This window comes from Elgaria multicarinata, chromosome 13, assembly GCF_023053635.1.
Source record: "Elgaria multicarinata webbii isolate HBS135686 ecotype San Diego chromosome 13, rElgMul1.1.pri, whole genome shotgun sequence".
NCBI classification, from domain to species: Eukaryota; Metazoa; Chordata; class Lepidosauria; order Squamata; family Anguidae; genus Elgaria; species Elgaria multicarinata.
Window position 1 is genome coordinate 22,616,414 of NC_086183.1, and position 13,385 is coordinate 22,629,798.

Consider the following 13,385-nt stretch of genomic DNA (forward strand, 5'->3'; position numbering starts at 1 on the left):
GCAGGAGCAGGATTTGTAGAAAAATTAAATAAATGCTTACATCTGCGTAAGTGTTAAAGATAAAGACATCAAAATTGGCACAGTAATAGATATTAAGGAGTGCTTTAAGCATACCAAATTTGAATTGGATTGGGTCATCCGTTGATTTTTTAATGATTTTTGTACATTTCCCCCCTTAAACTCATTTCCTAGTATGCAAAGGATCTTGCTGCTCTAGCAACAACAACAACACCAACACCGACAGCTTAGCGCTGTAGAGGATAATTCGAGGGAAACAGTTACGTGGGATGAAGCTCAGAGAGAGAGAGAGAGAGAGAGAGAGAGAGAGAGAGAGAGGCTGTCTATTTGCAGGGAAAGCCCCGTTGTGGCTACTGATCTGTGCTGCTTTAGTTATACGATGCAGGCACAACTTAACAGCCACTGTGAGGCTTTCCTGCAAAGCTGCGCATTGAAAAAGTCAGGGACTTACCCCAACTTTTTCAATTGGAATGATGTCAGTACAGCTCTTCTGACATCTGATGTTGCTCCAGGACCAATCCAGGGATGGTCCCAGGTGGAAGGCGACCGGCAATTGGTTGCCTTCCACCAAGAAGAAGGCAGGGGACAGCTCAAGTACCCGGATGGCTACGGGAAACCCTGTGCTCCCTCCTCGGCATCAGGATTACTGTATGCCACCAAGGGAGGTGGCGCCAACCCATCACTGTGAAGACAGCCCCAGAAAGAGAGAGAGAGAGAGAGAGAGAGTGAGAGAGAGAGAGAGAGAGAGAGAGAGAGAGAGAGAGAGAGAGAGAGAGGCCCTGTCCTCTTGGAGGCTCCTGTGCACTTTAGAAGCCTGCACCATCAAGGTTCTAAATCACACAGTGATAAGCATGGCAGAAAGACCAGCATGACTGTGGGGAGGGGAGGTTAAACAAACAACCCCCCTGCCTCTTTCTCCAGAATTTCGCTATTCGTTTATCACTGCACCAAAACAAAGCATCTGTTTCCACAGCTATCGATTATCACAATTTTAATCTACAAGCAGAACACTTGATTCTATAAACACACATGCATTGGAACACTTGTTCCATTTAGACCATCTTTTGGACTGAGAATAGAACTGCTGATATTCTTTCCCATATATGATATTTCTGTTCTCACAAACTAACCAAATACCTAAATCTCTGACCACTTTCTCATTCTTCTGATGCTCATTTTGGCTCCGATCTCCCCACGCCTTTTCATCCTGTTTTCCTCTTGTTTTATCATCAGTCCTGCTAACTTCCCAAATTAAGACGGTGAACTACTCTCAGCATCCGCATTGCATTTCCATATCTGTCACAGGCCGTGCATCAGCATCAGCAATCAAGTCTAACTTTACATTCGACCTTTTCAAACCACTAACATTTGCTCATGGTCACAGGGAGGCTATATAACGATAGATAAAGGGCAGCCTTGTCCCTTTCCTTTCATCAGAAGACACATCATTCAGAAGATCCCCGTTGATTAAAACAAATATGGGATGGTGGATGAAACAATAGGAATCCTCTAGAATCTGTTGCACTTGGAGCCCTTCCTTAGATTTTAGAACCACACTAAGTCATATGAAAACATAAGGCAAGAACTTTGAACATGGCATAATATACTTATATATGTGAAGTATTTTCCTTCTTTTGTATATTTGTATATGGTGGTAAAATATCAAGTGAAATTTTGAGATTTGTATTCCTATCGTCCACCCAAATGTTGTCTGCAGCCTTTTCCCCCAATTCTGTTTTCATTGCTCTCAGGTGCTCTTGCTTAGTTAACTCCTATTATTGTTGTTGTTGTTGTTGTTGTTATTGTTATTAGATAAATATTTCTTTAATGACAGTCCAGGAGAGGGAGCTTAAAGGAACAGCAATTCAGGCGGTCTCAGGATCCTTGCAAGCAGCTGGCTGGCTAACAGCATTATCCGGAGTCATGTTCTGATAAACTACCACAATCTGAAGAAAGGAACAGCCCAGGAATAAAATTAGTATTAGAGTGTATTTACGGTGCCACTCAGCCTCCAAGCAACAGGGGGGGCTGTCTTCACGGTGCTGGGTTGGCACCGCCTCTCTCTCAAACCCTGCACTTTACCTCTATCAGGGCGGTGGCAGGTAACCCCAATACTGAGGAGGGAATGCAGGGTTTCAGGGTGGCCATCTAGGTACCAGAGCCACCCCCACTCTCTTCCTGGTGGAAAGTGACCAATCACTGGTCCTCTTCCGCCAGGCACCCCCCCATCCCCCGGATGGGCTCTAGAGTGACATCAGATAGCAGAAGCGCTGTATTGCTGTCACTCCATTTAAAAAGGTCAGGGTAAATCCCCAACTTTTTAAAATCACAGCATCATGGGGAAGCCCTGCGGTGGCTGTAAAGCTTCGCTTGAAACGTCTGACCAACGCTGTGCAGATCCACAGCCACAGTAGGGCTTTCCCTGCATATAGACAACCCCTGGGTTGGATTGGAAAACTAGGTTCATGTGCAGGAGTAGAATACTTTTATGCAAAACATGGTTGCACAAATGCTGGGGAAAGTATCCTGCGTAAGTGCTTGTGCACTGGAAAGACTTGCCAGAGCTCCTCAAGTGCTATTTGAGTTTGCAGAATGACACCACTGGGTGCTGCCCATTGTCTCCTCTGACCACCAATCTACACTCTCTTCTAAACATTACCGTTTCAGCATAGGTATCCCGACAAACAGTCTTGCAGCCAAACGCAGCGGTGGAGATGGAGATGCCGAACTCTACGATGGTGAAAATGAAGACGACACTCTCTATTGCAGTTATGATTGGCCCCTGTCAATGAACCAGATATGGCAGCAAAGGTGATCATTCTCCCATATGTGTGTGTGTGTGTGTGTAGACACAGTGACCCTTGGGAATGATGGGAGACTCTGCATAAGAACCTAAGAAGAGCCCTGCTGGATCAGACCAAGTGGCCAACACCAGCCATCGGCCAGGGACCAACAAAGCAGGACATGGTGCAACATAATCCCCCCTCCCATGTTTCCCAGCAACTGCTGCACACAGGCTTATTGCCTCGAATACTGGAGGCAGCACACAACCATCAGGGCCAGTAGGCATTGATCACCTTCGCCTCCAGGAATTGAACCAGGTTCTAGAATTTTGAGAGAGGGAGAAAAATGTCTCCCTATCCACATTCTCCACACCATGCATAATTTTGTACACCTCTATCATGTCTCCCCTTAGCCTCCTTTTTTCCCAGCTAAACAATCCCAGTTGTTGTAACCTTCCTTCGTAGGAGAGATGCTCCAGCCCCTTAAACATTTTAGTTGCCCTTTTCTGCACTTTTTCCAGCTCTATAATATCCTTTTCCAGGTGTGGTGAGCAGAACTGTACACACTATTCTAAGTGTGGTCACACTACAGATTTGTATAAGGGCAGTATGATACTGGCCGTTTCATTCTCAATTCCTTTTCTTATAATGCGTAACATGGAGTCTGGCTTCTTTACAGCGGCCGCACACTGGGGGCATTTCTACACTGGGCGATATCCCGGGGATCGCCCCAGCATTGTCCCTGTGCATCCACATGACGCACAGGGGATCCCGGGAGCAGGGAGGGATGATCCCTAACCCTAACCCTTTCCCTAGGATATCACCCTATCCTTTAATCGCTTTTTCTCCCACGGTCTCAGGATGATCCCAAGACTGCGGGATGTGTGGCCCGCCGTCACGGGTTCGTCCCGGCTCCTCGCATGTAACTGCAAGGAGCCGGGCACAGGGCATGGAGCTCTTGTGGGGAGTGGGAATAATTTCTTAAAAAAAAAAAAAAAAAAAAAAAGCTTACTTTTTCATTCGAGTGCTTGAGCACTCATCTTCATTAAAAAAAAAAAGTGGGACGAAGTCCTTTGTCCTCCCATGATGTCGCACACCGTGTGTAGACTGAGGGGGAGGATCTCACAAGCATAATACCGTGAAATCCTCCCTCCCACAACCTCATGCAGTGTAGACATGCCCTGGGTGGACCTTTTCATCGAGCTGTCCACCACAATCCCAAGATCTCTTTCTTGTTCGGTCACTGCCAGCTCAGATCTCATCAAGTTATACTTGAAGTTGGGAGTTTTTTTGCCCCAACGTGCATCACCTTACACTTGCTTACACTGCATCTGCCATTTGGACGCCCACTCTCCCAGCTTGGAGAGATCCCTTTGGTGCTGTTCACAACCCCTTTGTGTTTTAACAACCTTAAATATTTTGGTGTCATTGACAAACTTGGACACTTCACTACTCACTCCTAATTCCAAATCATTTATCAACAAGTTGAAAATAATTGGTCCTAGTACCGATCCCTGTGGAAACCCTACTGTCTAGTTTGGTTGCCACCTCCAGGAATCCACAAGGGCTGTACTGCTTAAGAGCACTGGGGTAAAGAGAAGCACAGCAGAGCTAACTAGATGCAGTAGTCCTAGAGCAAAGTTATTAGCACTCCAATTCCCCACCCACTCTTTAGCACTGCCCTGGTTATGTGAAGCCTTGATATTAGGAATTATACTAGTGGCATCATTCAGACTCAGGATTCTATGAAGGACAAGACACACTCATTCTTTTTGTCCTGTTGAGGGTGAACAAGCTCCCCAAGGCCTAGTCTCAGCCCTCAGCTAGACCTATGGAGGGGTGAAGTTCTCGCAATATTTTTATCACGAGATCTCCCCCTTTGTTTACACGTGGTGCGCGACGATCTCGGAGGGAGAGGACGTCGTGCCCACCATTTTGTGGGTTTTCTCTTAAAGGAGAGGAGCGCATGAGGGCTCATGCGCAAAAGGTAGGGTTTTTGTTTGTTTTTACGATTTTTACCGCTCCTTCACCACACCCCCGATGGGCACAGGTCCCAGTTCCTCGCGAGTAACTGCGAGGAGCTGGGACAAACTGCGACGCCAACCCACATGATCCGTGGTCTCGGGATCAGCCTGAGGCCACAGAAAAAGCGGGCTCAAAGGATAAGGCTACATCCCTGGGAAAGGGAGGGATCATCCCTCCCTGCTCCCAGGATCCCCTGTACGTCATGTGGACACACAGGGATGATCCCATGGATCACCCCAGGATATTGCCCCATCTAGCTATGGCCTCAGTGGGAGATGCACTTCCATGAGTGATGATTTTGGTATCAGAACACTTTTAGGCCAACTGTGAATGGATGTTCTTGCACTGATACATTACCTCTGGTCCATAATACACGTCAAATGAAAGAGAGGCGATCACGATCCCAACAGCAGCCGCCACGGTGCTCACCACGTTCATTCCCAGCATGCCTTTCACCTAGAGAAGTCAGAAAAATTCACAATGAACCAAATGAGATCATCCCAAGACTGTGGAAAAACCGTGAAAAAAGTGTAGGTCAATATCCCGGGGAAATTTTAGAATTTCAGAATTTCTGTAAACTGCCCAGAGAGCTCTACTTATGGGGGCGGTATATAAATGCAATAAATAAATAAATAAATAAATCATCCGTCCCTGCTCCCAGGATGTCTTATGTGTCATGTGGATGCACAGGAACGAGCCTGGGGTGATCCCTGGCATATCGCCCCATCTAGCTGTGCCCCAAATTACAGGTTGTGCACACTGATCAAGATTTTATTTTTAACTGGCACAACCTTTCTTGTGTTATCCATGTTAATCCACATGTCAGACCCCCCTTGAAGTGATCCACAGAGCAGTCTCAACATAGGATGTTTTACAGGACAGCTTCAAACCAGGAATTTTAGGAGTGAGTCTTAAATGACAAGCAACATATGTCATTAATTTTGGGCTCCATCTCATCTCTCTTCACATCACACATTCCTCAAATAGGTTAGTTACCCATGGCATCTTGGGTGTCTTGGAGGCTTTCACAGACACAGATCCTGAAATTATATACTGCAAAAGATGGAAAAAGAGGTCAGAGGCAATTTTATTTATTGATTTAAAGCCTTTCTTTGCCGCCTTTCAGAACAAAAGCCCTCCCAAGGTGGATTACAACCCTACATAAAACAGTATAAAAAAGCAATAAAAGCATAGACAATAAAATACCAGTTAAAAACAATAAAAGCTAACAGTAAAAAATAAAAACAAGGGCACTAGCAGTAAAACAGTATTCATTTATGAGAAGGCCATAAAATAAATAGTAAAATTAAACTTTTTAAGGCCTTCTTAATAGCTTGTAAGGATGGTGGAGTGCTGGTGGGAGTTCATTCCGCAAGTGTGGGGCCACTGCTGAGAAGGCCCTCTCCCATGTGGAGACCCACCTAATTTCTCTCACTGGTGGGCAGGCGAGAAGGGCCTCTCTGTTTTTATCTTTAAATGTGGGCAGGCTGATATACAGTAGATGAACAAGGGACTGCCTTGTATCCACCTGGCTCTGTCTCCTAGATCATAATGAGAGAACTGTGAGACATGACAAGATCAGATGTTTCTCATGCAAAGGCAATGAAGCCATGCTACCTGTTCTGGTGGAAAGATGCTGACTAATTAGATGACAGGTTTGAAGTTCCATAACTTCCATTCTAGTGTCCAGACGAGGGCAGAACTGGTGCCCCCCCCTCTCCCTGTGCAAAGAGAAGGATGTTCCTGTGCACCCACAGCAGCCTCTAGACAAAGCTGCTTTTGGTTCCAGGTTTACTGGATTATTATTAATAATAATCTCCCCTTCACCCCAAGATGCTCATGTCCATGTCTGGCTCTCTTACCCCCTTCATATTATCCTTACAATGATAATGTGAGGTAGGATGGCCAGAGAGAGAGGTGTAAAATCACCTGCTGAGCTTTATGGCTAAGTGGGTCTTCCCAGTCCTAGTCCAACACTGTACCACACACTGACTCTCCTCCTTTGGAAGATGATCAGAGTGGAGAATTCTGTACCACTTTCTGTCAGTCTGTTCCTCTTTGTCCAGTCTGAATTCCCTGCCCACCACAAAACACCCTGTGTCGTAACAACAAAAGAACAAAAGAAGAGCCATGCTGGATCAGACCAATGCCTGAACTAGACCTACCGGTCTAGCGGGACGGAGGGGTGACGATCTCGCGATACTGCCTTTGATACTGGAGGAAGCATATTGCCATCAGGGCTAATAGCCATTGATTGCCTTCTCCTCCAGGAATTTGTCTAACCCTCTTTTAAAGCCATCCAAAATCATGGAAAGGACTACAGCTTGTGACAGCTAGGTGAAGAAGTACTTCCTTTCGTCTCTCCTGAATTTTCCCACCTATCAGCTTCATGGGATGACCTGGGTTCACGAGAGAGGGGAAAAAGACGCATCCCTATCCATATTCTCTGGACCGTGCATAATTTTGTGCACCACTATCACGTTTCCCCTTACTCACTTCTTTTCCAAGCTAAATAATCCTAGCTGTTGTAACTAGGGGTGTGCATGGACCCCCCGCTCCGCTTCACTTGCAGATCCGCCATTTTCCGGATCGGGCCGCTCCGCCCCGCCCCCGCTCCGCCCACTTCCATTCCGCTCCGCTCGGAGCTCCGGATCCGGATCCGGAGCTCCGTTTCCCCCCCCCCATAGGCTTGCATTGAAAGCTAAAAAATTATACAACTTTTTTCTGTTCAAGTTAGAAACCTCACGTTTGGCACCATGACACCTCATGGGGGTATACACACGCACGCCAAGTTTCAAAGCAATCCCATCATCCCCTGATTTTTGGGGAATTTTTGAAAATCGGGCACCCCATTCACACCCCTTTCCATAGCTCTGTCAATTTGCACGTTAGAAATCTCAAACACGCCACCATGAAAGCTTATCCAGGGATACATACGCACGCCGAGACTCAAGGCAGTCCCATCATCCCCTGATTTTTGGGGAATTTATGAAAATTCAACACCCCTTTCCATAGCTCCGTCAATTTTGCACGTTAAAAAACCCCCTCAAACTCACCACCATGACAGCTTATCCAGGGATATATACGCACGCCGAGACTCAAGGCAATCCCATCATCCCCTGTTTTTTGGCGGGGCTTAAACCTGCAAAATTTGGAACTTCCCAAACTCCAAGTGAGCGCAGGAAGGACTTCTCCCCTGAGTCAAAGCCACACACACACAACATCCCTGCGAGGTGGGCAGGGGAGGAGGGAGGGAGGGCAGGCAGGCATGCAGCTGGCATTTCTGGGGGCATAAGGAAGTGAGCCAAGGATAAGCCAGTAATGCATATAAAATGGAATAAATCAATAAATAAACAAAGGAGGGGTGGAATTAAAAGCAGCAGTGTTGCTGAATAAACAGCAAGAAGATTTTTTAAAAAAAGGCTATATCTGTCTTTTACCAGCAATAGGGGGACGTGCCCGGGGGAGGGGGAAGCAGCTGCCAGTTCAACTCAAGACAGCCACCAACAGCTCTGAGATTAAGAAGTAAATGCTCACTTCAACTCATAACAGGCATCGCTCCACCACTAAGAAGTAAACGCTCACTTCGACTCATAATAGGCATTGCTCCACCGTTTTACTCTCTTTGGAAGGCTCTAATGGCCTTCCAGTGCAGGAGAGAGTGGGGGCACGTCCACGATGAGATGCCCTAGGGGAGCTCATCCCCTTGCACCACATCTTTTCAGTTGTTCCCCAAAGTTAGGGTGGGGAGCAGTGCTGTGTTTCTATCTCTTATTCTTGGCTTAGAATATGATTTCAGGTTGTGTTTGTGCATTTGGTGGGGCTACTGTTTTAAAAAACACGGGGAAAAGCCCGTTCAGATGAAGAAAGAGAAGTTTCCCAGAATCCCAAGTTACCCATTTTGCCTATGCCCTCCTCTAACTTTGGGATCATGTGATCATGACCGGGAGCTGACTCTGCCCCTCAGCCCTTTGAAAAAGGTATTTTTCCCACCAATTTTTTAAAAACTTCTAGCGCGCGACCCGTACGACGCAGGAAGTTGAGAGTAGTCTCAAAATGACCCCCATCCACGACTCTCTGTGCACAAGAATTTTCAGAACGATAGCTTAAAAACCAACCCAGTTATGCCCGAGTCTTTCCCTCAATGCAATCCTATGGGCGAAAAGCCGAAAACGCCGTTTGAGCCGCGCGGTTGACCCGATTTTCAAAAAAATATAGCACGCGACCCACACGATGCAGAGAGGTGAGAGTGGTCTCAAAATGACCCCCATCCACGACTCTCTGAGCACAAGAATTTCCAGAACGATAGCTTCAAAAAGAACGTAGTTATCCGCGATTATTTGCCGCAATGCAATCCTATGGCGAAATGTTTTCAAGATGGCGACCGGAGCGCTCCGCCTGAACTAGGAGCTCCAAAAAATGGCCGCTTCTCTTCGCCTTGCTTCTAGGGGTCCGCGGTCCGCTCCTACTCCACCTCTGGGTAAGGCGGAGCAGGCCAATCCGCTACTGCTTCTACGCTCCTAATTGGAGCGGATCACACCCCTAGTTGTAACTAGGGATGTGCTCCGCTTCTAATCGGACTGGAGAAGCAGTAGCGGAGCGGGGGGCTTCGCCTGCCCTTAAGGCGGAGGCAAAGAGGATTGGGGGGCCAGCGGAGCGTGGTGAAGAGGATCGAGGTGAAGGCGGATCCTTCGCCTCGATCCGGAGCTCCGCCGGAAAGGTAAGTGGGGTTTACCGGGCCCTGCCGCTGTCGCCCATGCGGCGACGGCAGCAGGGCCCGGTAACGCCCCCCGCCCTCCTCTCCCTTACCTGCCTCCGTCCACGGTCCGCCAGCGTCTCCAATTGAGCCCGTGGTTCCAGCAGGAAGTCTGGGCCGCACGGCCCAGACTTCCTGGTGGAACCACGGGCTCAATTGAAGACGGCGACAGACTACGGACGGAGGCAGGTAAGGCCCCCCTCCTCCTTACCGGGCTCTGCCGCCGTCGCCGCATGGGCGGCGATGGTGGCAGGGCCCGGTAACCCCCCCTATGGGGGGGGGACCGGAGCTCCGATCCGGATCCGGAGCTCCGAGCGGAGCGGAGTGGGCACAGGCGGAGTGGGGGCGGGGCGGAGCGGGCCGATCCGAAAATGGTGGATCTTAAAGTGAAGCGGAGTGGGGGGTCCGTGCACACCCCTAGTTGTAACCTTCCCTCATAGGGGAAATGCTCTACTATGTCTTGATCATTTTAGTTGCTCTTTTCTGCACTTTTTCCAGTTCTACAATATCTTTTTTTTATGTACGGTGATCAGAACTGTGCAACAAGTGTGGTCACATCTTGGATTTATATAAAGGCAGTATGATATTGGCAGTTTTATTCTCAATTTCTTACCAAATTATCCCTAACATAGTGTTTGCCTTTTTCTTTTTCTTTTTTACAGCAGCCTCACATTGGATTGATATTTTCAACAACCTTTTCACCACAAGCCCAAGATCTCTTTCCTTCTTACTGAACCCAAGGGATTCTGTCAGGAATGGGGATAAACACTCAGAAATGTGAAGAGACCATGAGAAGTGACATCTACATTTGCTCAGCTTTTATGATTGATTCTGCTTCTGCAAGTTGTATGGGAAGGTGTAGGATCTAGGCAGACCAATAAAGGCCCATCTCATAATTGCTGAAATTCCATTTCAGCCATTCTCAGGCTTCGAAATTTTCATTCCTTACATACTTTCTAGCTGTAAGTATGTTTAGCCCTGACCACATTTGTCATAGTCTGATCTTCCACATGTTCTTCATCCATCATACCATCCATGGATCCCAAAACTTTTGGCAGCCCTTGACAAAACTGGGTTTGAGGACATAATCCAAAAAAGGACACAAATTGAATAATTCCTGGGCTAAAATGAAACCTGTAGAACTGATGTTAACATATGCAGCAGACTTAGAATTACCAAGATTCCAGTCCAATATGGTGTCTTGATCAGTAAGTAATATGAGTGGTATGCATCTGGAATTGCTATGTCCATCATAATCCCAAAGGCAATTCCAATAATTCCTATAAGGATCTGTGTGATCTGTAAAGACAGCATTGAACAAGATGATATCACTAGCTCACATTTCACACCCAGACCAATCTAGGAGCACTTCACCCAATGCTATCCCCACCCACTAAGTTGTAAGGAATGATCTGTGGCCTGAACAGGGACATGGGCCTCAAGTACTAAAAGGTTTCGGCTATGTGCTCCTGCTTTGTAAATGCAAAATGGTTCTATGAAGCCGAAATAATTGGGTCAAAATCAAAAGAAAGGATAGATTGCGGAATAATAATAATAATAATAATAATAATAATTCTTACCCGCCTCTCCACTCTGATCGAGGCGGGGAACAACAATAAATGATAAAAAATATAATACTGAATTAAAACATAATATACATTGTTAAAAACATCCTAAAAAACATTCTAAAAACATCTTAAAATTCCACTGTATAGGCCTGCCAGAAGAGATCAGTCTTTATAGCTTTCTTGAATGCTAGTAGACTGTTCAGTTGACAAGTCTCCTCCGGCAGGCCATTCCGCAGCCTGGGAGCAGCACAAGAGAAGGTCCTCTGGGTAACGGTTGTTAATCCAGTTTTTGCTAGCTGAAGTAGATTCTTCCCAGAGGACCTGAGTGTGTGGGTCGGATTGTATGAGAGAAGGCGATCCCGCAGGTAGCCTGGAATCAAACCATGTAGGGCTTTAAAGGTGATAACCAACACTTTATACTTTGCTTGGAAACTAATTGGCAGCCAGTGAAGAGATTTTAAAACTGGTGTGATGTGGTCACCCCTAGGTGTATGGGTGACCAGCCCGGCTGCCATATTTTGAACTAGTTGAAGTTTCCGGACTAGGCACAAAGGTAGCCCTATGAAGAGCGCATTGCAGCAGTTGAGCCTTGAAGTTACCAGCACGTGCACTACCGTCTTTAGGTCCTCTAACTCTAAGAAGGGGTGCAGCTGGTGTATCAGCTGAAGCTGATAGTGGGCACTCCTGGCTGTCGCATCTATCTGGGCTGTCATTTGGAGCGATGGATCCAGAAGCACCCCCAAGCTGTGAACGCAGTCTTTCAGGGGGAGTGAAACCCCATCCAGAACTGGTTGACACACCTCCAAACCCAGGTTGTGGCCTTTGACAGCAAGTACCTCCATCCGCGTGTTCATTCCCTACATTACATTCCCCCTGTTGCTGTGACACATACTGCAAAGGAAAATTGCAAGTCCTGCACAAATTGCCTGTCCAGGCGGCTTGGAGTTGAGGAATCACATCGTGTCCTAGAATGCATCCTGAAAAACACTGTTCTGAGTCATGCAGAAGGATGCTCAAATGGGAGTGGTTCATTCTTACATTTGAATATAATTTTCCCTGCAGTCTGTACTCACCCCCAGCGCTAGTGGCTCGCCCAAATAAAAATTCTTCATTGGCTTTAGCGTAGAAGGATTCACTTGATTACTCAAGGAGGACACAATGGGAGTCGAATCCATGCTGGGGTTTGTTGAGCAGTTGTTTTTTTAAGTCTTGAGAAACGGGAACACTGTTGGGCAAAAGAAATCCAAGTTGTGTAAGCAAAGGAAGGAGAGGGAGGAAGGCAGCGTTCTGACTGCTTCGATTGAAACCCTGAGCGGATTCGCTGCCCCACTGACATCGGAGCCACCAGCCTTTAACTCCTACGCATGTGTTGACAGACGAAAGGTCCCAGAACTCCCAGCACTCCCCAGCCAGCATGGGAGTTGGAGGACCTTTTTGTCTATCTAAACGTGCATAGAATTGCGCCCTAAACAACAAGTAACGCTTTGCACCCCAAATCAGTGCTCAGAGGTCTAAAGGCAGGGCGGCCCGGGTTCCTGGGGAGCAGACGCTGCACATGATCGGTGTCTGCCTTGATCAGCACAGCCCTGGAGAGTTCATCGGGACGCCCATCTCGTTCCTCCTCCCTCCGGGAGAGGAAACAGGCTGGCTCCCCAGGCCGGAGGAGGCGGGCGGGTCGGTCTCGCTGGCAAAGTCAGCCTTTAGCTCCTCTAGCCAGGAACCCCTTATTAACTCCGCTGCGCCGCGGGGGGAGCTGAGCACAGCCGCGTTCGTGGAACAGCCAGAGAACCGAGCGCACCCCACCCCTATCGCGCCCCTTCAGATAGGCGACATCGCTCACCAGCAGAGCTGAGCGCAACACAACAACATTGAGGATTACCGACTGTTCAGAAACCCAGAACGGAATCTCCGCCCCACCGAAATCGGAGCCACCAGCCTCTTCTGGGTGAAGACAAGTCCGGATTTATCTCCTCCTCCACGCTCAGCGCGGAGCAAACATGTCGTGCAGCGGCCCAGGTAGAAGCTTGCGAAGTTGCGATTCTCCCTGGCCCCGCCGCTGCTTCCCACCAAAAGAAAAAGAAAAAGAAGAAAAAGATAGCAGCACGCAACAGAGCTTCCGCATGGTTTTCCGTGTCCTTCTGGCTGCCTAGACGGATTCATTGCTACAAGAATCGACAGAACCGATTGCACAAATTAATTAGGGTGACGAGCTCAGCACAAAACAACAAGCACCGC

At 47.6% G+C, this 13,385-nt stretch overlaps 1 protein-coding gene across 1 annotated transcript; it reads right to left on the bottom strand.

Moving 5' to 3' along the window:
• Positions 1-1,883: 1,883 nt before the first annotated feature.
• On the bottom strand, positions 1,884-13,185 carry LOC134408354 (membrane-spanning 4-domains subfamily A member 15-like). The gene is made up of 7 exons (XM_063140608.1): positions 13,030-13,185; positions 12,224-12,375; positions 10,759-10,881; positions 5,823-5,879; positions 5,184-5,282; positions 2,678-2,800; positions 1,884-1,964 (listed from the first exon to the last, which is right to left on the bottom strand). Exons 2-7 carry the CDS (start codon positions 12,323-12,325, stop codon positions 1,884-1,886), a joined length of 585 nt encoding a protein of 194 aa, XP_062996678.1. The 5' UTR covers positions 12,326-12,375; positions 13,030-13,185.
• Between the last annotated feature and the right edge of the window lie 200 nt (positions 13,186-13,385).